The sequence below is a fragment of the Aspergillus welwitschiae genome (genome assembly GCF_003344945.1).
Source record: "Aspergillus welwitschiae strain CBS 139.54b unplaced genomic scaffold BDQ94scaffold_14, whole genome shotgun sequence".
Lineage (NCBI taxonomy): Eukaryota > Fungi > Ascomycota > Eurotiomycetes > Eurotiales > Aspergillaceae > Aspergillus > Aspergillus welwitschiae.
The window spans coordinates 285,318-304,654 of NW_020798708.1; the positions used below are offsets into that span (position 1 = coordinate 285,318).

The 19,337-nt window shown below is 49.6% G+C and overlaps 9 protein-coding genes and 1 non-coding gene across 10 annotated transcripts; 5 read left to right on the plus strand and 5 right to left on the minus strand.

The window, feature by feature from the left end:
* Positions 1-159: 159 nt before the first annotated feature.
* Positions 160-231, minus strand: BDQ94DRAFT_t136. Its single transcript has one exon. It is a non-coding gene; the product is annotated as a tRNA-Gly (tRNA).
* An 895-nt stretch (positions 232-1,126) lies between these two features.
* Positions 1,127-3,258, minus strand: cdcA (phosphoprotein phosphatase CDC14). The gene is made up of 3 exons (XM_026775360.1): positions 3,106-3,258; positions 2,459-2,993; positions 1,127-2,408 (listed from the first exon to the last, which is right to left on the minus strand). Exons 1-3 carry the CDS (start codon positions 3,149-3,151, stop codon positions 1,166-1,168), a joined length of 1,824 nt encoding a protein of 607 aa, XP_026626864.1. The 5' UTR covers positions 3,152-3,258; the 3' UTR covers positions 1,127-1,165.
* A 2,737-nt stretch (positions 3,259-5,995) lies between these two features.
* On the plus strand, positions 5,996-6,886 carry BDQ94DRAFT_169915 (uncharacterized protein; the record flags this gene model as incomplete). The annotated part of the gene is made up of 5 exons (XM_026771376.1): positions 5,996-6,182; positions 6,243-6,563; positions 6,617-6,688; positions 6,742-6,795; positions 6,846-6,886. The coding sequence occupies 5 exons, from the start codon at positions 5,996-5,998 to the stop codon at positions 6,884-6,886; spliced, it is 675 nt and encodes a 224-aa protein (XP_026626865.1).
* Positions 6,887-7,468: 582 nt separating this feature from the next.
* On the plus strand, positions 7,469-8,432 carry BDQ94DRAFT_142772 (CTAG/PCC1 family protein). The gene is made up of 2 exons (XM_026766097.1): positions 7,469-7,595; positions 7,664-8,432. The coding sequence occupies exons 1-2, from the start codon at positions 7,555-7,557 to the stop codon at positions 7,953-7,955; spliced, it is 333 nt and encodes a 110-aa protein (XP_026626866.1). The 5' UTR covers positions 7,469-7,554; the 3' UTR covers positions 7,956-8,432.
* A 355-nt stretch (positions 8,433-8,787) lies between these two features.
* BDQ94DRAFT_142774 (glutathione peroxidase) lies at positions 8,788-10,122 on the plus strand. The gene is made up of 2 exons (XM_026766098.1): positions 8,788-9,261; positions 9,347-10,122. Exons 1-2 carry the CDS (start codon positions 8,973-8,975, stop codon positions 9,871-9,873), a joined length of 816 nt encoding a protein of 271 aa, XP_026626867.1. The 5' UTR covers positions 8,788-8,972; the 3' UTR covers positions 9,874-10,122.
* Positions 9,998-11,715, minus strand: BDQ94DRAFT_26746 (translin). The gene is made up of 8 exons (XM_026775361.1): positions 11,263-11,715; positions 11,149-11,185; positions 11,001-11,054; positions 10,804-10,937; positions 10,633-10,738; positions 10,469-10,554; positions 10,252-10,401; positions 9,998-10,197 (listed from the first exon to the last, which is right to left on the minus strand). The coding sequence occupies exons 1-8, from the start codon at positions 11,326-11,328 to the stop codon at positions 10,123-10,125; spliced, it is 708 nt and encodes a 235-aa protein (XP_026626868.1). The 5' UTR covers positions 11,329-11,715; the 3' UTR covers positions 9,998-10,122.
* On the minus strand, positions 11,600-13,049 carry BDQ94DRAFT_142776 (DIM1 family thioredoxin-like protein). The gene is made up of 5 exons (XM_026766099.1): positions 12,464-13,049; positions 12,363-12,396; positions 12,254-12,301; positions 11,923-12,165; positions 11,600-11,848 (listed from the first exon to the last, which is right to left on the minus strand). The coding sequence occupies exons 1-5, from the start codon at positions 12,542-12,544 to the stop codon at positions 11,823-11,825; spliced, it is 432 nt and encodes a 143-aa protein (XP_026626869.1). The 5' UTR covers positions 12,545-13,049; the 3' UTR covers positions 11,600-11,822.
* Positions 13,050-13,280: 231 nt separating this feature from the next.
* Positions 13,281-14,289, plus strand: BDQ94DRAFT_26763 (60S ribosomal protein eL22). Its single transcript, XM_026775363.1, has 4 exons — positions 13,281-13,415; positions 13,584-13,619; positions 13,690-13,886; positions 13,950-14,289. Exons 1-4 carry the CDS (start codon positions 13,401-13,403, stop codon positions 14,074-14,076), a joined length of 375 nt encoding a protein of 124 aa, XP_026626870.1. The 5' UTR covers positions 13,281-13,400; the 3' UTR covers positions 14,077-14,289.
* On the minus strand, positions 14,042-16,539 carry rex3 (putative RNA exonuclease Rex3). Its single transcript, XM_026775364.1, has one exon. The coding sequence runs from the start codon at positions 16,471-16,473 to the stop codon at positions 14,503-14,505; it is 1,971 nt and encodes a 656-aa protein (XP_026626871.1). The 5' UTR covers positions 16,474-16,539; the 3' UTR covers positions 14,042-14,502.
* A 380-nt stretch (positions 16,540-16,919) lies between these two features.
* Positions 16,920-18,983, plus strand: BDQ94DRAFT_142784 (lipase ROG1 family protein). The gene is made up of 2 exons (XM_026766100.1): positions 16,920-17,446; positions 17,504-18,983. The coding sequence occupies exons 1-2, from the start codon at positions 17,373-17,375 to the stop codon at positions 18,828-18,830; spliced, it is 1,401 nt and encodes a 466-aa protein (XP_026626872.1). The 5' UTR covers positions 16,920-17,372; the 3' UTR covers positions 18,831-18,983.
* Positions 18,984-19,337: the final 354 nt, after the last annotated feature.

Here is a 19,337-nt window from a genome sequence, read left to right on the forward strand (position 1 = left end):
AAGCTGTACAAGAGAAACAGGATCTGCAATTTATCTCACCACCCGTGTAATTCAAAAAGTATTCTATTGAAAATTGCATTCAAATTGATAAACCAATTATCACGACTAGAGAAGTCTCTGCAGGACGGGGAGTATTCCGCCGAAGAAAAAGAAAAAGAATGCATTGTCGGGGAGTCGAACCCCGGCCACTCGCTTGGAAGGCGAGTATCATAACCGTTAGACTAACAATGCTTTTTGTTATAAAGGATAACTAACCTGAACCTATAGGCGAAAGGTTCAAAGCTGTCCAATTGAGCAACGGAGCCATTATCATAGGGAAAAGGATAGCAAACACCACTCTCAGTTCCACTAAGTTCGACAATTGGCCTAGTCGAGCAAATATACTATTGTTATCTGCATAACTTGGTTTATCTGGCGTCGTAAGGGATCACGAAGCTGCTTGGTTGGGCCGTCTCTGGGATAGACGACCATGTCAAATGGGAGTGGCTGCTGTATGCTACTTCGGAAGGCATAGCTTCGCAGTTGGAGATATGCAAATGATCGCTACCTAACAGAGACGATGTGATGCATAGTATTTGCGTGCGAAATCAAGTACTTCGTTGCATCACTCGGTACGAAGGGTAGTGGGGGCAGGTCGATAAACTACTTGCATGGACAGCGAGCATTCTGCCAACAACTCTACCGGATACATGCCTATCATTGACCAAATTTGACGAAGCATTTACCCCTTCTCAGAAAGACAGGTCATAACGAATCGGTCATATCGACGTAGATCATATACGTACAGAGAAACGCGTTTGATCGATAACAGTCACTCGACACACTATAAACATCATGTGTCCATCAAAGACTTGGTGTATTCCAGACCAACTTCTAGATATCATATGGCCATCAACAGTGTAACCAGACGCCGTAAACACGCACACCCAGACCCATGGATTTTGCACCCGAACCCAACACCCACAACCGCACCGGAGAATTGCCAAAAAAAAGAAAGTGTAGAAGTCAAAGCGCAGGTAGCAAAGAAGAGAAAATGCTCGGGACTATGCACATATTATACCCCGGCAGCAACAATAGGCAGAAAGTAGAAATGCGAAGAAAAGGATATCTGAAAAGGCTCAAGAGCGCGGAGAAGAAAAGAAGTATACCTGCGCCGGTGAGGCGTTTATTTCACCCGCGTGGGACTCCCGGCGCTACCAACGCGGCCGCTAGCCTTCCGGACCTTCGTCTCACTCCTGCTGTCTGTGGCACGCCTGGGGCTCGTCCGAACCTTTGTTACTGCAATCGCTCCACTGCCACTCTTGGTGCTCACAGGAGTCTTCGGTGCTGCATAAGCGGCAGCATCGCCCCAATTCTCTCGATCGTCGTCGTTCAGGGTGTAGCTAGCAGTTACCGTAGCCGAGTAACTAACAGACCGCTGACTAGGAGATGCGACAGGGGATCTCGAGGAACGCTTCGCCAACATACGCAATTGAATCTCCTCTTCACTCTCACTGCTGTCGTTGCTGAGACGGTGGTGTCTGTGGCTGGTCTGTTCGCCATTCTTATTGCCATCCTTGTCCACAACCAAGCTTCCAGATGTGGTACGGGCATAGGGGTGATGGCGAGAATCTTTTCTATGTGATTTGCGGGGCTGTCCAGGAGTGGGTGCGGGAAGGTACTCTTCCGCCTGGGTTCCAGCACCTTCGTTATGGTCGATCTCGCCAAGTGCAGCACGCTTTGAGTGGCCGTTGTTCGGCGGCGTGGCGACAGGTCCATTGGCCCGCTGTCTGGTAGTTGGCCGTCCAGGAGTGATGGGAGCAGCCTGCATCTGAGCCAGCTTCTCCTTCATCGAATCTTCGTACCACCACTCGCGGAAAGAACCCTGGTTGAGGTGTAGCCAGTGCTGCTGAGGACCGACCACCATGCCTGGCCGCATGAATCTCATAAAAGCAATAATCTCGTTGGCGGTGAACCCGTATCTGTAGATCAGGTATGCGCCGATCAAGCAGCCAGTCCGTCCCAGGCCGGCCTTGCAGTGAACAGCAATGCCCTTCTTCTTACTGATCGTCTCGTGTGCCATCTTGATAAAACGACGGACAAGTGGCAGGGGAGGGCAGGTTCCGTCTTCGAAGATCATATCCACATGGGTGATACCCAGAGCCGTGAAGTACGAGGGGGAGTACAATTCGGAGTTCAGTCTGACAACAAGACCAATGTTGCGGGATGAGAAGTGCGCCAGGACATTTTTGAAAGGAAGAGGTAGCTTCGAAGAAAGGACTTCGGAGACGGTCGATGGAAGCGCCGCAAACTCGGGCGTGTTTTGAGGGATTGGCGCAATCGGTTGGTGCTGCGGCGAAGCGAAAGCGAGGAACTGCGGGGTGATCCAGTTGAAATCGCCCATGTCAACACGCTCAAACTTCTCATACCTGACATTGTTGTCAGCAAAGTCAATGAGAGCCACTGGGGTCATACATACTCTTCAAGACTAAAGTCCCTGAGGCTACAAAGCGACTGCTCCTTAGCCTTCCACACACCATAGACGACATCCTGGATGTTTAGGATGAAATCCGCCTGACTATATCCAGCATCACGGAAGGGCATGTATGGAGGATCGGCTTGCGCGATAGGTGCTAGAGCCAGGTGCGGAGGCCAGGCCTGGATGAGGACCATGTAGCAGGCAACCAGGCAGGCCGCATTGGCACGGCTTCGTGCATCCGTCTTCGAGTAGAATACCACTGCACGGTCACGGTTCTCAGGCTCCCCGAGGATCTCGTGGAACTGGACCGCAAAACGATACAAGTGACCAATGTGTAGAGGGCCGAAATCCGCATGGAAGGAGTTGTACAGCAAGACATCATCTACTGTGAAATAGACAGGGCTGCGCTTCTTGCTAGGAGTGCTAGGCTGAGCCCTCGCAGAGCGCTTGGACGGTGACCTCGGCTGCTCGAGGGGATAAGGAAACGGGGTTCGTGCATCAGGAGGGTTATCGTAGGAGGCGAGGTAGAGACGATCTGTTTTGCCCGAACGCTTAGCAAGCTGCAGAGAATCACTTCCACTGGCGACGGAATTTCCAGCTGTAGTGAATCCGATATGCTCGTTCGCAATGAAAGGAAGCTAACGAACCTTGAATATATTCAATCACTTGCCCATATCCACTGTTGGTAGCCATCTTGACTGTGGTGATGCGACAACCAAAACAATAGTCGCTAATGGGGGCAAGGTGTAGTCAGAGGAATAGAAGAAAGGAAAGACTTGACAAGATGAACCTGTCAAGAGATGCAATGCTGCAATTGAAAGGAGTAGAGGGAGCTCTGTCAATGGATAGAGAAGTAAACAAAATAACAGGTCTGAACTAAAGGCTCATGATCTGATCTGTTGGCGCTCCTAAACAAACGGCGATGCAAATAAGACACGGGTGCCGATAGGGTAAGGATAGCACGAGGAAGTCCAGGGGAGGAGGAGGAAGATATACACGAGCCCGGACAGGGAGCGGTAGAGGCTGGAGACCGACAGTGCGGAGCGTGAGGGGAAGAGAGAGGAGAGGAAGTGAGGGAAAAGTTGGCCGCACGAGAAGAAGATAGGCTCGAGGCCGATGAGTCTGCTTTGGGGGGCAACTGCGATGCACGCTCAGTGGCTGCTGTTATGTTGTGATTCCCCTGATCCGGCTTAGCGGCCGCCGTTGACAGGACAACGTATAATGCCTCAGGCCGCCGTAGCTCCGGTGATGTCCCTGGCCGTCACAGGACTGTCACCTTAGTCAGTCCTTCTTGCCTCCCCACAGGCAAACAGACCAAACAAACGGGCGCCGCACTCATCCTTCACCAGCCACAAACATCTGCACACCTGTCCATGTGACCGCCCCGTGACATTTGTTTGTTTTGCGGCCATTGTTGTGGGTGTCAGGATGGTTGTCGCATCAACTTGATCCCCTCATCAGTATGGTCTCACAGTCCGGACTTCTTCTTCAGCTAGCCCTCACATAACCTTTTCTCTGTCATTCCTGGTTGTGTTCATTGCCGCAACCAAAGCCAGGATTTACTTCACCTGCCTGAAGTTATTTGTCTCGATATATCTCGATATATATATATAACGGACCACATGTATTCGACGTCGCATCAAGATGGTGCTAACAACGAACAATCAACAATCGCGCAGCATTATGAATGCCAGTAATTGATAGAGAAAACAGGCTACAGATATGAATACAGCAGCTACTACTATTCCTTCCCAGAGCATGCACGAAAATTAGGGGACGATGAACCACAAACAGTTCTGGAACGCTGCAGTTCCCGCTCACCCTTTTGAGTTCAGGTTACCTGTTGATCCTTCCACACCAACGCCTCACTTGGCGCAGACTGCTAGTACCCTTACCACTACGCACATACTCTTCCCATCTCAGCCCATCGCAACAAAATAAAGACACTGGTGTGGACTTTGTCAATTGAAACCTCCTAGAGTCTGACGTCACTCATTGGGCAGCTTAAAGCCAAGCCAGGCTAAGTCCTGTGCCTGACTAGTAACTATCTAACAGAGCTACTGAAGTACTTAATCCACCAGGGCATACGATTACTACTGGAATAATTTCGCTCGGTAATAGGCAAAAGGCAGGACCGGATGTGCTTTCTGATTGATACTTTCGTCTGAATCTCGGCCGATGACGGGGTGATTGAGCGACCGCGAACACGAATGATGTATTGCATGGCCGTCTCAAAAATGATATTTAGTGGGGAGGCTATACCCGGTTAGCGTATGAGTGGTTAACAATCCGATTGTGGTTGGAATCTGCGCCTTATCGTCATGCTGATCGCCCTGCCCAACAACGGTTCTCGAAAATGTAGTGGGTGGATCGGATCGACAGGGATGGAGGTACTACTGCCTGGCAAGCTGGCAAGCTGGCAAGCAGACAGCGGCTGGCTTTTTTGTGAACCTAAATCACTTGCCACACCATCACCTTGCCATTGTTGAAGGTAAGATTCAGCGCGACGCTGGGTTCATGCCCCTTTTTGCCTGAGAGTCTAAATATGATTACGCGATATAGGACTACGCGATTAGTAGTAACCTGCTCATTCATTATTGCTCCTACCAAACGCTTCCCTTCAACTAAAACGCTTTCTTCAACTGGAACGGGAGAATTGATTACTTCACTGAGCTAACAGCTGACTATGAGCCTTTGAAACGTCTGGTTCAATGATCACCATGTTGACCAGAACAGGAATATACAGGATAAGGTTCCGCGGGGTTCCTGGGCGAGCCCCACCACACCCACGGAGGTTTAATGAGATACAGACATTAACCTCCGCATTGCTGCCAAAGCGACAGTCTTGACCATCATCGGCAATCGCATTCGGAGTGGAGTACCTTTTAAGATTTCACTATTGAATCCCTATCCCAAGGTAGGAGGAAGGAACAGAGGCCAATCTATACCCGCCCACATCAAGCACTATCGATTTATGCCTGAAATTTGGTCATGGCATACTACGATGTGAGAAACGAACAATCCCCCAACGCTTTTCAGTACCATAATATGCATCTACTAACAGACACCGTCTGTGATTTCAGCATAGCATGAATGGAAATGGTTCTGTATTCTACAAACCCTTCTGGTCAGAGCAGGCTGGCATCATTTGCCTGCTATATTCTTAATAACTTCGGGCTTGGATTAAGCTCATCGGATGAATGACGCTCTACCATCCCATCTGAAACGACGGAGTGGTGTCATTGGATCGCGATGTCGATCCTCATTTGTGCCAGCTCCTAAGGTGCCCGATTCAATGGATATGGAAGTCAGCTTCATTGCCAGCTTCCCCTGAATCAAAGCTCAGCTCACGAAATTTCTTCCAGCGTTGTGTATTTAATGGAGTGTCTGTCCTGTTGCTATCCTTTCTCTCTTCAAGCACTTCGCTCAGTGTCAGTCGTTCTCTCAAACCTCAAGCCCTCATTCACTCCTTTCTTGCAACTACAATACACTCATTAACTTTCTTTATCCTCTTATTCAAATACCCAACACATCACAATGAAGTTCACTGGAATTGCTGCTTCTCTTGCCCTCGCTGGCACTGTCTCTGCCGCTGCTATCCCGGTTGTGGATACTACCGTTCAGTCTACGCTTAGCCAGCTGACCGGCGTTCTCGGAAAAGTCGACAATGTTGTCGGTGGTCTTGTTGGCTGCGCTAGCACCGACCTCACTGGTCTGAAAGACGGTATGCTACCTATGGCCGTGAATCTCTGCTAGGGAGACCTACTAATATAAAGATATGTAGAACTTTCCACCATTGAAGGCAAGCTGACCCAGCTGCTTCCCTCCAACAAGCGTGACCTTACTGGTACTGTCGGTGGCGTTGCTACACCTGTGGTCGGAATCGCCGGTGATGCCGCTGGCACCGTTGGGGGTGTTACCGGCGGTGCTGTTAACACTGTTGGACACGTCGTTGATGGAGCCGTCAACACTGTCGAAGGTGTTGCTTCGCCCGTTGTCAAGACAGCCGGTGCTGCTGTCAACTCTGTCGCCTCCCCTGTCGTCAACGTGGCTGGCGGAGCCGTCGGCACTGTCAAGGGAGCAGCCAGCGGCGTTGTCTCTGCTGGTATGTATAGATACCTTACCTAGATCAATGTACAATAGCTAACGGTATACCAGACGTCAACCTGAAGCGCGACATCACCGACCTTTCTGGTCTTTCTGAGACTCTTGTCGCCAAGATCCAGAGCGGTAAGTGACATTCTGAGCATGAATAGTAAAGTAAGCTTACTGACCCTTCCAAGGTGACCTGACCGCCGGCGCCCTTGAGAACATCCTGGGCCTCCTCAGCCAGAACGGTGAGTTGATTCGAAAAGGTTTGAAGAGAACATCGCTGACAATAGCCCAGGTGGTCTCGCCAACCTTCAGTCTGTCCTTCCCCTTCTGTAAAGGATGACCGGTTTAAATAATCCTTGCTTTCTCCCACGACAAACACCCAATGCTCAGTGATGCGTCATGGAAACCTTCGATCAGGGAAACCTTAACGAAGTCATGACTTGGTGGGAGGGCTCCTTCTGTTGTACATTCGAGCGAATCTTCTATTGTTGGGCCTAGGAGAGCAGCCTTGGAAGAGTTCCGCCTGCCGTATATATACTTTTATACCAGAATAATTGTAATGTCTTGAGGTCACACTCATTTTCTGCCTAGTACTTGATAAAGGAAAGTGAACAGTTACATTATAAATAGGTTAGAAAACTGCTCGACGATAACTCCATTGCCTTCAACCTTTCCATATCATATTAGCAATGGCGTAACTTGGCTACCCAGCACCAGAACTACAGTACTCAATTAGAGTATAATGACCGAAATGCTTGACAATACAGCTTGCGAGAAATCACAAGCTGGCCGACGTCGCTAGGCCATATTATCAGATACACTTGTTGTAGCCTGAGGCCACCATGCTTACTCATGCCTTATCGCACATCCCACTCTTTCCCCGCCTCAATATCAATCTTTCTCACCAGCGTTGCGCTCTTTTTACGAGTAATTCGACTTGCTGCTTCCATTACACTCCCCTTGGAATACTTCACTCTCAGGAACTACATACACTTACCATAATGGCATCCAACGGAACCTCCACCGAGTTCCCTTACACCCTGTAAGAAGAGCCAAACTCCCCTTGTCCATAGCACATCAACACCACTAACCAACGATAAATCTCGACAGCACAATCTCCCTCCCTCTCCCCACCAATCGCCTTGCATCCGCTGCCCTCCGCACTCTCGAAGTCGACACCGAGCTCTCCCCCTTCGTCAAGCGCAGTTTCGCCCTGACAACGCCAACCAAAGAGCAAACCGCCGACGAAGAAGCCAAAACCGTGCTGGAGACGACCTACCGCGCGACGACGAATCGCATGCTGCGTGTCTCTGTGAATGGCTTTATGGAAAATCTGGCAGTTGTGCTTGGGGTGATGGAAGAATTGGATGTGGATGTTCTAGATGCGGATGATGAGAAATGAATGATGGGTCTGTTTTAGTGCAGACAGAAACTGGAAAAGCAAATGCGAGGTTTACTGTGCTATGCTATGCTACACGCTACAAGCGGCATTGCTTGAGGGATAGATGTGCCCGATAATTGGGTCGATCGAGACCATATCGGTATTTTGCCGCTGGTCATGATCGTTCGGACGGAATACACGGATACCGGGTGTTCCTCGCGGTGAAGACGAGCCGCGTCCGGGGGGTTGTGGATGGGAGATGTGCGTACCGTGGATGGGGCATACCACCAACGTACATGTGTGCGTGTGCTTGTTATGCGATGAAGCTTGAATTGTGAATTGAGTCAGGAGTGTGTATAGCGGGTTGCGTCATATGTGGATGGCGTGGGAAGTGGTCTGTCAGATTGGATGATGCGAGGGTCTAGAATGAAATATCACTAATGTCTACCTGTTTTCCCATAATGAAGTCTGGCAAGGTACGGATAGATACGAAGAATATACGGAGCCCCAGTCCCAAATAGAAAGAAGCAATGCCACTAAGCTCCAATAGCCGTGCATGATGACCATGCCTTAATTTAAATCCCCAGAAACCACGACATAATGTATCCACCTGGAGTCTCAAGTATTTGGAATACTTAAATGAACCACCAGTGCACTGATCAAAAATATCCCAGCATCCACTGATCACTAATCAATCCCATTAATCATATTATGCAAAATAACCATGCATCCTCAACCAACCACAAGAGCCATAAAAGCAACCAAACCCGAAGCAGCAAAAGCGCCGGTGGCGCCGTAACGGGATTTACACGTGCAAAATCCCCCAAGCCACTTTTGGGCCCGAAACCGTATCGATCGACCCGCAATCGTTCAGTCCGTTTTCTGCTATTGATGACATCGATACTGGTTCGGCATCCGGAATCTCTTGTTCCCGATCCATCTGGTTCCATTTCCCCCCTCATTGCTGCTCCTCTTTGGGTAATGCGCCTACCACGATTATTGACTGCCGGCCCCCCTCCTCTCTCTTCTTAGCCGCCGATGCGTTTGTCATCGATCATCCCATTCACTGATTTATCATCCCCAAGGTCGAGACTCGCCTCGTCAACTACATATCTAGTGGCGCATTCCCTGGTACCAGTACGATTCATCAGAACTACTGCTCCTACTGGTCCATATCACCTTGCGACGTCACTGCGATCAAGCCATCGGAACATTTTTCCTCTCCAGCGCATTTACGCACCACCATCACTTCCATCGTCGCATTCTCCAAGACTACTATCAACCATGTCTTCCGCAACGACCTTCTACGACTTTGAGCCTGTCGATAGTACGTTATTCGCCCTTTTTCACTTGCTTTTAAATGCCACCCCCTCCACTTCATTTCCAACTAACCACCCCTCTCACCCGCACAGAAAAGGGCTCCCCCTTCCCCCTCATCGACCTCAAGGGCAAAGTCGTCCTCGTCGTCAACACCGCCTCCAAATGCGGCTTCACGCCTCAGTTCCAAGGCCTGGAGAAACTCTACCAAGACATCAAAGCCAAGCACCCGGAAGACTTCACCATCATCGGATTCCCCTGCAACCAGTTCGGTAGCCAGGACCCCGGTTCCGACGACGAGATCCAGTCGTTCTGCCAGATCAACTACGGAGTGACGTTCCCCGTGCTGGGCAAGTCGGACGTTAATGGCGATAAGGCCGCGCCGGTCTGGACATGGATGAAGGAGCAGCAGCCCGGTCTGTTGGGGCTGAAGCGCATCAAGTGGAACTTTGAGAAGTTCTTGATTTCGGCGGATGGAAAGGTTGTGGGTCGCTGGGCTAGTTTGACCAAGCCCGAGTCCTTGGAGGAGCCGATTCTGAAGGAGATTGAGAAGGCGAAGAAGGAGGGCTCGTTGGCTTCGTTGAAGAAGGAGGAGGCCAAGGCTGAGGAGGCGACAGCTTAGTGTGTGTGTCGGAGGAGGTACTATTTTAATATTTATATTATATCTGTGAGAGAACGGGTGTTTGGTTGGGATGATACCATGCAGCTGCTGTTGCAGCTGCTGTCTTTGATATACTGAGTATTATATAATGGTTGTTACATTACTCTAGGAGAGTGGGGTTGCGAAACGAAACTCTTCAACTGCCGTGTCCTGGACAGTGTCGTTATTTCATGTTCATATCATATGCTAATTTAAGTCTCTGTGTTAAATTTACGCCGCAGCGCTACCCTTGGGAATCAAATTGCGCAAAGAGAGATCGTAAACGACATCCTCCACCTTCTTAACCTGTACCACCGCATTAGCATCCCATAATGTACAATCCCACAGATAGAAACTTACACTGTATTTAATTCCATCACTCCTCTTCCGCAAAATATCATTCTTCAGGTTCAGCAACTGGAAGCCCGCAAACAAATCCTTGATGAAGTTGCCAATTTGCACCGGCCGGGTATAGTCACCCAGAGTGACCGAGTTGACAGCCAGACGGGCCTGCCACATCTTCTATCAGCAAATGGCAGTCCAATAACAAAACAATATGGGGTACGGAGAAACTGACCAGCTCCTCGACCATGGAAATTAGCGCAAGCAAATACTCCTCAATAGTGAGATGGAAGGCATCCTGTTCCTTGAGATTCACGGGGACTAGATACCATCATCATTAGAATCGGATCTACTACACAATTCGAAACTCTTAATGAATACAAGGAAATGAGAACATACCACCCAGGAAATTTCCAACCTCTTCTATCGTCAGAAATGAAGAGGAGCTGTTCGTCTTGTACTCTTCCAGTCCGCCCAGCCAAGCGCACAGCTCGATCGACGAGACCTATTGATTGGCTGATTAGCTCTCATCTGCAATAATCAAACCCCAGTAACAGAAGGGGCACGCACAAGGTTCTGCAACTCGCGCGTCCACACCCCATTGTACTTGTAAAACGGGTGCTTGTCCGCCACGGTCTTCAACCGAGATACTTCATCCCTCTGGGCGATGATCTCCTTGGTTGCGTCATCGAGAACGGGTTTCACTGTCCATATTAGTTATTTCGCCTAAGTGGTCATCATGATATGAAGAGAGGAGTTATTCATACACTGATCAGTGGGAGTAGAATGAGCTCGCGACAGAATAGCCTGGGTAGATCTTCCTATAATCCGATCCTAATAGTCAGTCGACGAAGTTCAAATCGAGATTATCCCAATTCTGAGAATTCATATAGGGATAGGTAAGTAGATAAGTACCCTTTCTAGCAAGCGTCTGCACAATATCGTGAAGCTCCTGTACATCTTGTTAACACAACGGCGCTTTGCTTTCGGTTTTGTGTCTGCGCTTGGCGCGGGCACGGGTCAACTTACATCGCGGACCGCGGCCTCCTCGTCAATCTTGGCCTGCAGGTCTTCGAAGATGTTGTGATCGATCATGATGGATTATTTGTTTATTATCTGATATGTTGTGGTGGATGATAATTGAATGGGATTCGCGATGTGGGAGAGATGAGTTGATGAATGTTACGTCAGGGAAACAAAGCTGAAAAGAGAAATTGTGGGGCAGGTTTTCTGCCGCTTTGGCTTGGATTTTATATCAAAGCGGATGACTACGAGAGATGATGAGGGATTTCTCACTGTAGGAGAACTTAGAATAGTGAAATTTTCAGCTTCACCGATGGGCTCTGAGAATGTTGATGAATTTGACGTTCTATAATATCTAGTAGCGCCTTTCACAGTTTTAGCTAATCTGCAATGTCACTACGAAAGCAAGATACACCCCCACACAGCGCTCCTAATTACAAGCAAAAGTCGCTAGTGATTGAGAACATCACATTCATCTTAATTCTAACGAGCCACTAAGCAAGCCCACACATTCATAAATCATAGCAAAAACCCGGGTAATACCAACCCCACAACATCCAGGACCATCAGTAACGGTACCTCGTCGAGTAATCTACAGCAGATATCATGCATCAGCCAAAACCATCCAGCCAGTAAGAAGTCAATCAAGACAGTATATAGACTTACCCTTCGGGCTGACGACCAGACCACGTCCCTTCTTCGCACCCTTGTAGATGGTCTCGATGATATCGATCATCTCCTGCTTGTCTTCAAGCACCCAGTTCAACTTGTTGTTGTTACCTGTGCCGAAATCGCACATCATGTGCTTATTCCGGTAGAAAAACATGATGGTCATTGGGTCGAAGAGTTCGTACATCGTGTTGAACTCGGGTACCTCGTCGATGTCGCAGAGGTAGATTACGGCGAAGTCTGGTTGGGGGTTAGTCACTGCGAATTTCTTCTTGCCGGAGAACGTAGTTTTGGGAAGGAGAAATGGATAAAGGATTTCTTGACGTACTCTTCACACGTTCAGCGATCTTGAAAAGGACTTCGTCCTGGCGCATGCCTGCGATTCACTGCGTTAGCTAACACCCATTGTGTGATAAGGGAGTTTTGTGATGTCTTACAGTCGACATCGTGATCGCGACCGAATCGGATGACCTATACACGTTTGGTTAGTATGATATGATATGCTTCGCAGCCATGACTTGGTGATATGTATACACACCACAAGTCTGTCCTCCTCGGAAAGGATAGCCTGGTCGACGTGCCAGGCCGTACGCAGATGTGGCAGAACGACGGAACCCATGTTAACGACTTATTGCCCGTTCGAGCTAGAATAGCACTTCTAGTTGGTGTTATCGAGAGAAAATCGTTGGTGTTCTTGATCCTTGCAAGTGATGTAGTTGATAGGAATCACGTGGGTATTGGGGGGTAACGCCGAACTTGAGTTACTATTTCTCGAAGTTTCGGATGAGGTTTCTAACCAAATTTACGGATTACGGACATCCATCAATTACTAGATTGATCACCTGAAGTATTTACTACTAGATCGGACTTTCTTCTCCAACCAGTCGGACAAGCCGACCAAATTGATGAAAAAAGGGTGTTCGCGTCGATCGGGGGTAGTGTAAGCCCGATGACACTGTGCAGCAAGACATGCGCAAGCACAGAGGTCTCGCCACGGGATGCAAAAATAAGATTAATCAATGTTGTGTTCCTTAGAACACTTTCAGAGATTAAACTGAAAAGAACAGATACTACACTTGATCTAAGCCAAAAGGCAAAGAGAGCTGGAGAAGAAAAGAAAAAAATTCTAAAGGACGGGGGCCCCGAGAGGTTTATATAGGATTGGGCGGGTGGCCCGTGCGCAACACACCGGCTAGTGCCGTTGAAGTAAACAACAAGCGAGAACTGCCGTCATGACTAAGAGAGCTCTCATTGGCTCAGCCAGCGACCCAGTCAGATGACGAGCAGCTGCCCTAATCAGCGTTTTGCAAGCCCTATCCACATACCCAAAACGGATTAGTGACACGCACTTGTCCGACTCGAGCATCTCCATCGACCTTCGACAATTTCTCTCTCCAAGGCGCAGGATATACACCTCTTTGCGACCAGCTAATCCCTCTTTCTATCCTCCAAAAAACCCCCTCCCATCCGTCACAATGGCCCCCGTTGCTGTACGTTTCCTTCCTTGAGACTGCTTTGCTGTTCTCCCCGAATGGGTCCATGTCCATGAAAATGCTTTCTCTGCGTTGAAAAACGAGAGAATACACTTTTCATGGGAAGGAACCCCGGGGTTCCGACATTATGGAACAGTAGGCTAATCATTTATTTTCGGACTATAGACTCGTGGTCGCAAGGCCCAGAAGGTCACCAAGAAGGTATGTGCTTATCGCAATCGCAATCGCAGGCGCAAGTAAAATTCGTGGGTACTAATTGTTTATCTTATAGTTCGTCATCAACGCTTCTCAGCCCGTGAGCGACAAGATCTTCGACCTCTCTGCTTTCGAGAAGTTCCTCCACGACCGCATCAAGGTCGAGGGCCGTGTCGGCAACCTCGGTGACAAGGTCGTCATCTCCCAGGCTGGTGACGGCAAGGTCGAGGTTGTTGCTCACATCCCCTTCTCTGGCCGCTACCTCAAGTACCTGTATGTTCCACCTTCCATATGATTTAATACAAGTTGGCAAGATGCTAATTGTTCCTCCAACAGCACCAAGAAGTACCTCAAGAAGCAGCAGCTCCGTGACTGGCTCCGTGTCGTCTCCACCTCCAAGGGTGTCTACGAGCTCCGCTTCTACAACGTCGTCAACGACGAGGGCGAGGAGGATGAGGAGTAAATTACTCCTTCCGGAATGACAACAACCAAAAAAATCCAAAAATGACCGGATGACAAGTGTGCTCGCGTCAGGGGGTTACCAATAACTGGGAGCGATATCTGAATTGAGGGTTATCACTTGGAAGTCTGGTTTGGGTATAGATGTGCTCTACAGGGAGGGATTCCTATACCGCTTTGGCGATGGCTGGTGGTTGGCTCGGAGATGTCTGTTCCTGAAAAGGTGGACAATCTGTGGCTGCCCCGGCTTGTCATGGCTACCTCTACTCATGACGTTATGACTGGTAGATACACGATTGAATAGAGCAATCTATCACTCGAACCTAATGTTGTTCCGTTGTAAATTACGTAGTCGGATGTTGTACAATTTGAGTACGCGTAAACTGGGTATCACTAAATGTACTAATCTATGTCATCGACAATCGTGCCGTCAATCTCCCAACGCCGAGCTTGCCCGCTTTTGACCCGCTCCCGATCCAAGCCTTCCGTGTGCTGCAGCAGCTTCCGCATCGGCGCCTGGTGGAGGCACAAGCTGGTCGTTATGTATGCGCCAGCCTTTAGACTTGAGGACCTTCCACGTCTCTGCTGCCTTGACCCTCACCAGATCACCCGTAGCGATCGAGTCTTCCTTTGAATCATGGCCGCTGCTGCCTCCCGTTTGGATGTCTCGATCTAGGTGTCTTCGGCATAGAGTCTTCAAGCTCATACGGAGAGGTAAGCCCCGGGGATGTGGGTAGAGGAGCACAGTATCAATGATTGTCGGATGAATGATGCGGCACGCATTGAGGTCATTATCGATCGCATGACCAATGAGTGGCGTATCTGGTTGAAGACATTCGAATAGAAGCGCCCGGGCTGCAGCAGGCGACTCGACAATCTGCAATGGAGGCGAGTCCACTTCCCCGTCCTCCAACTGTGAAATCGTCTGAGAGCCAGAGCTCCCATAGGGAATGGCCTTCGTGTAGTGCTCTGGGAAAACACCAGAAAACCGGGAATTCAAATCCAACACTTCACCGATGGGTCTGACCAAGATATCCAAGAGCGTCTTGCCTTGAGGCCAGCTAACAGCGGTTAACCGAATCAGTTCCAATCCCAGTGTTGTGTAACCCATTTCACAGTCGAAGCAAATTGGAGGGAGTCGCCCCTTGTCTGGTTGTTCCGGGGTTTTCTGAAACTGGAGTACTGATGCGAGTCGTTTGGTTTCCGATACCTTGAATACATGGGTCTTGCCCTTGGTGCAGCCAGCAGAAGTTCCCACTGACTCGTTGCAGCACGAGAAGTATGCATCTTTGTGCCCCGTGATGTGATCGGTCTTCTTCTTGGGCGGATAGAGAGGTTTGCCCGGGTGATATGTGCATTGCCCTCCAGTCGTCAAGGTACCATCCTCCCGACGACCAGGGAAGACTTGGAACCTGCCTCCACACCGATCGCACTTTTCCCATCCCTTGGATTCAATAACACCTTTCCTGGCACCTTCCACTTCAGCGTCCGTCGGAGGTTTAGTAACGTAGCCGTACTGCTCGAGACCTTCCAGACGTGTCACAAGCTTGCTCGCCAATGCTATCTCTTCCTTTGCACTAAGCCCAGTGTCAAGAGGTTTCGGTTTTGACTGTTCTGGCCCGGGCGCAATCTTGTAATAACGCTCATTAAGGTGGGTTTTGACGTCATTGGCCCATTCTTCCTTGCTCATTTTTGAGAGCTTTACTATACGGAGCTTGATGACATTGGAGTATATGCTTGGATTCTCTTTGGCGGTCTTTTCCTCTTCATCCAAGGCCATTGTGATAAGCTCATTCGGCGTGAGAACAAGATATTTGTCCTGGCTTTCTTTGTCTTTGGCCAACTTGTCATTTAGAGCAGACATACCGGCATGCAGCTTGGTGAGGATGGCCAGACGCACACCATGGGGCGCGGGTGCTTTCGTCAGCATCCGAGGGTTTAGGCTTTCTCGCGGTGCTTGCTTTGGTGGGAGAGATTTTCGAGAGCCGGGAGCGCTTGCTTTGGTTGATGTAGACGTTGGCTTTGCTGGAGGCGTAACTTCCCTTAATAAGGACTGAAGCTTGACGTTGGCTTGGCCATTGAATTGGGATGGCTTGTTCGACGGAGCTTTTGACACAGAACCTTGACTGAGTGCCTCTTTAGCGGGCGAAGATGCCAGCTTGCCAATTGCCTTGGCCTTTTTCTCGTCACCCGGAGCATGTGCTTTGGGTTCGACAGCTGATTCGCCTGATGTTGTTCCTATCTCGTTCTTGACTGTTCTTGGTATATGAGTGTTCTGACAGCCTCCTTGGGAGGCTGATGTGGAGGCGACGTCCCGGTGAGAGAAGATGCAGGTCAAGAGCAAGCAATTTTGCCCTTCAGGACAAGGTATATCCTTGAATAGACCGAGTGGTGCAAACATTGTGATAGAAGGGAGAGGAAGTTGTTCAGTAAAGAAACAGAAGTCAGGTGTAGATAAAGAAATGAGTATATAGCAGGTATACAAAGATATCACTCATGCCTCGCATTGCTTCGCAGCATGTACTAAACATATAGACAAACTGAAAGAAGTTGCTTGGAGCTGCGGTGTCAGCCACAATATCAGTTACAGATCCGATACAGCACTGAGAGAAGTTGATTAGGCGGTCTTATATGAGCTTTGAGCACATCTGTTTCATCCAGAGATTATGCCTGCCATGGGCAATGCGCCAGCCAGTGTGGTGAGGACAAAGATCTGTGCGAACGGCAGTGCCCTTTTGATCGAGTCCACTTCAGGTCTGGTGTAGTTATATTATGCTATCCGGCTAGGAAGGAGACTCGGACAATATGATATGGGGCGAGGAGGAAGTCCTCCTGGAGTTGAGCCAGGTCCGAGATACGAAGCTGAAGCGAAGCTGCGGATCGGAATGCTGTCATGCAAACCATGCAAACAAGCACCTGCAGCTGCCAGAGGGCCTATCAGCCTCGCCAGTCAATTTGGGCGATTCAAGCTCTCTGACTACAAGCATTATTCATTAACACCAATACTCTGTAATAGAAGAACTATACAGATGGATAGGTGACGACTTCTGCAGGGCGGGGACCCTCTCCAGATCAGGCATCCATCCGATGACGTTTCCTTATCGTGGCTTAGTAAGGAGCCAACGGCGTTCAAGCTGACAGCAGCCAGCAAGATACTCAGCCTCCACCCTCAGGAATTGGCCGTGAGTCAGTGGATTATTTAAAGAGGATGTTGAATGAACTGGCTACAATCACTCGATATAGCATAGCAGCACGTTGACACCAGCTTCAATCCACACCCTATCTCAACTACAGCCAACCATGGAGCTCGATAACGGCCACCCGCCGACTGAAACATCGCGGAATGCCGACCACCTCTGTGTATTTGTACACGGGTTAGCTATCAGTCCCCAAATTTCCTGCTGAAACTAATTGACATATGATGATGACAGACTATGGGGCAACCCTTCCCACCTGGACTATGTCACCTCATCGCTGAGGAGCCGATACGGCGAAGACCGTCTCCATATTCTTACGGCGAAGCGAAACGCCGGCAACTTTACCTACGATGGCATCGAGGTCGGTGGTGAACGAGTGGCACATGAGGTTGAAGAAGCACTGGAGGAGCTGGCAGCAGCAGGGCATCATATCAAGAAGTTGAGCATGGTGGGATACTCGCTTGGAGGTCTTGTGGCTCGATATGCGCTCGGGCTGTTGTATTCTCGGGGATGGTTCGATAAGCTTGAGCCAGTGAACTTCACCACGTTTGCATCGCCGCATGTGGGCGTTCGAAACCCCCAAAAGGGAGCCTGGGGCTTCCTCTGGAACAATGTGGGGCCTCACACTATATCTATATCCGGAAAACAACTGTTCATGATCGATTCGTTTCGCAACTCAGGTAAGCCTCTGTTGAGTGTGCTAGCCGACCCGGACAGCATCTTCATCAAGGCACTGAAGAAGTTCAAGAACCGTACCGTGTATGCGAACGTTGTCAACGACCGGTCCACAATTTACTATACCACGGCAATCTCGACGATCGACCCATTCCATGACCCGGACAATGTCCGCATCAATTACGTGAAGGGCTATGATCCGGTCGTGATCGACTCCGATAGGCATATCCTGCCGTCAGACAAGAAACGCATAGCATCACACTCACTTGTTCCCCAAGCACAGCAGCAACTCATGAGATACCTGGCAGAAGCCCCCTTTCAGCTCCTTTTTACCACCATCCTATTCATCGGCTTTCCTATCTTCCTCGTTAATTCTGCCATTCAAACCATCCGCAGCCAACGACGAATCCGTCTGCACGAAGAGGGACCCATGGGAACCGTCTTCGGACGCTACCGGGTCCCCGTTGTTGTCCAAGGCGTGCAGCACGCAGTAGAAGAGGCTTTCGAGCACGCAGCCGCCGACCAAGGTCCAGACTACCTGGACGAGAGCAAAGGAGAAACGAAACAGATGGCCTCCGCAAGGAGAGCCAGGACAAGCGAAAGCAAGAGCAGTGCACTCCTGGGCGATGACAGCCCCGACAGCGCCTCTGAACCACTACTCGCCCACGAAGGCCACGAAACCCAAGAATTCCCAACCCTCGCATTGACGCCGGATCAATTCGACATCATCGAGTCACTGAACTCTGTGGGCTTCCGAAAGCACCCGGTCTACATCCACAATCACCGGCACAGCCACGCCGCGATTATCGTCCGTATGCCCAAGCCGGGATTCGAAGAGGGCAAGGTAGTCATCAAGCACTGGCTTGACCAAGTTTTCGAGCTTTGATAATGGCCCGGAGACGATAAACACGAACCTCAGCTGCCCATGCAACACCCACTTGATAGACTTTCCCCACTCACTTCAGTCATCGCCTCACTGTACTCCGTACTAGAACTCTAGACGAAGACCATATAATGCATAGACTATACCATACACAACTATTCACCGATCCTACCCGCTCCGCTACACACTACACACTAACACAAAATGGTATCTAACACACAGATCCCCAAGTAGCCCCACATCCCCCTCCCCCCAAAAGAAACCTCCCTTACTAGCGCAACACTGTACACACCACAATAATCCCAACTAGGCAAGTAAATCGAGGATGCCCAGCCTGCAGATAAACTTCACTCCCACCTCCTCCATTACCCACCCATCCCAAGCAACCCCCACATGACAGCCACCCGCAGCAACCACAAGTTCATCGAATACTTCATGTTCATCCTCATGTCAATCATCATGTACCCCAGACCGACCCAGCGGAAGAGAGATGGATTTACCCACAACCAT

What these genes read in the sequence shown, in the direction of transcription:
- BDQ94DRAFT_142776 (XM_026766099.1), bottom strand. Translation starts at nt 12,544, where the DNA reads ATGGGTTCCGTCGTTCTGCCACATCTGCGTACGGCCTGGCACGTCGAC. An exon ending in TCGCGATCACGATGTCGACT is followed by an intron (nt 12,302 to 12,362) that starts GTAAGACATCAC and finishes AGTGAATCGCAG; the next exon opens with GCATGCGCCAGGACGAAGTC. An exon ending in GATCGCTGAACGTGTGAAGA is followed by an intron (nt 12,166 to 12,253) that starts GTACGTCAAGAA and finishes ACCCCCAACCAG; the next exon opens with ACTTCGCCGTAATCTACCTC.
- rex3 (XM_026775364.1), bottom strand. Translation starts at nt 16,473, where the DNA reads ATGTTTGCACCACTCGGTCTATTCAAGGATATACCTTGTCCTGAAGGG.
- BDQ94DRAFT_26763 (XM_026775363.1), top strand. An exon ending in CCCAGAAGGTCACCAAGAAG is followed by an intron (nt 13,620 to 13,689) that starts GTATGTGCTTAT and finishes TTTATCTTATAG; the next exon opens with TTCGTCATCAACGCTTCTCA. An exon ending in GGCCGCTACCTCAAGTACCT is followed by an intron (nt 13,887 to 13,949) that starts GTATGTTCCACC and finishes TTCCTCCAACAG; the next exon opens with CACCAAGAAGTACCTCAAGA.
- BDQ94DRAFT_142774 (XM_026766098.1), top strand. Translation starts at nt 8,973, where the DNA reads ATGCGTTTGTCATCGATCATCCCATTCACTGATTTATCATCCCCAAGG. An exon ending in CGACTTTGAGCCTGTCGATA is followed by an intron (nt 9,262 to 9,346) that starts GTACGTTATTCG and finishes TCACCCGCACAG; the next exon opens with AAAAGGGCTCCCCCTTCCCC.
- BDQ94DRAFT_142772 (XM_026766097.1), top strand. Translation starts at nt 7,555, where the DNA reads ATGGCATCCAACGGAACCTCCACCGAGTTCCCTTACACCCT. An exon ending in ACCGAGTTCCCTTACACCCT is followed by an intron (nt 7,596 to 7,663) that starts GTAAGAAGAGCC and finishes AAATCTCGACAG; the next exon opens with CACAATCTCCCTCCCTCTCC.
- cdcA (XM_026775360.1), bottom strand. Translation starts at nt 3,151, where the DNA reads ATGGCTACCAACAGTGGATATGGGCAAGTGATTGAATATATTCAAG. An exon ending in AGTGATTGAATATATTCAAG is followed by an intron (nt 2,994 to 3,105) that starts GTTCGTTAGCTT and finishes CGGGCAAAACAG; the next exon opens with ATCGTCTCTACCTCGCCTCC. An exon ending in AGGGACTTTAGTCTTGAAGA is followed by an intron (nt 2,409 to 2,458) that starts GTATGTATGACC and finishes CAACAATGTCAG; the next exon opens with GTATGAGAAGTTTGAGCGTG.
- BDQ94DRAFT_142784 (XM_026766100.1), top strand. Translation starts at nt 17,373, where the DNA reads ATGGAGCTCGATAACGGCCACCCGCCGACTGAAACATCGCGGAATGCC. An exon ending in CTCTGTGTATTTGTACACGG is followed by an intron (nt 17,447 to 17,503) that starts GTTAGCTATCAG and finishes TGATGATGACAG; the next exon opens with ACTATGGGGCAACCCTTCCC.
- BDQ94DRAFT_26746 (XM_026775361.1), bottom strand. Translation starts at nt 11,328, where the DNA reads ATGATCGATCACAACATCTTCGAAGACCTGCAGGCCAAGATTGACGAG. An exon ending in TTCTACTCCCACTGATCAGT is followed by an intron (nt 10,938 to 11,000) that starts GTATGAATAACT and finishes TAATATGGACAG; the next exon opens with TGAAACCCGTTCTCGATGAC. An exon ending in GGTTGGAAATTTCCTGGGTG is followed by an intron (nt 10,555 to 10,632) that starts GTATGTTCTCAT and finishes GATGGTATCTAG; the next exon opens with TCCCCGTGAATCTCAAGGAA.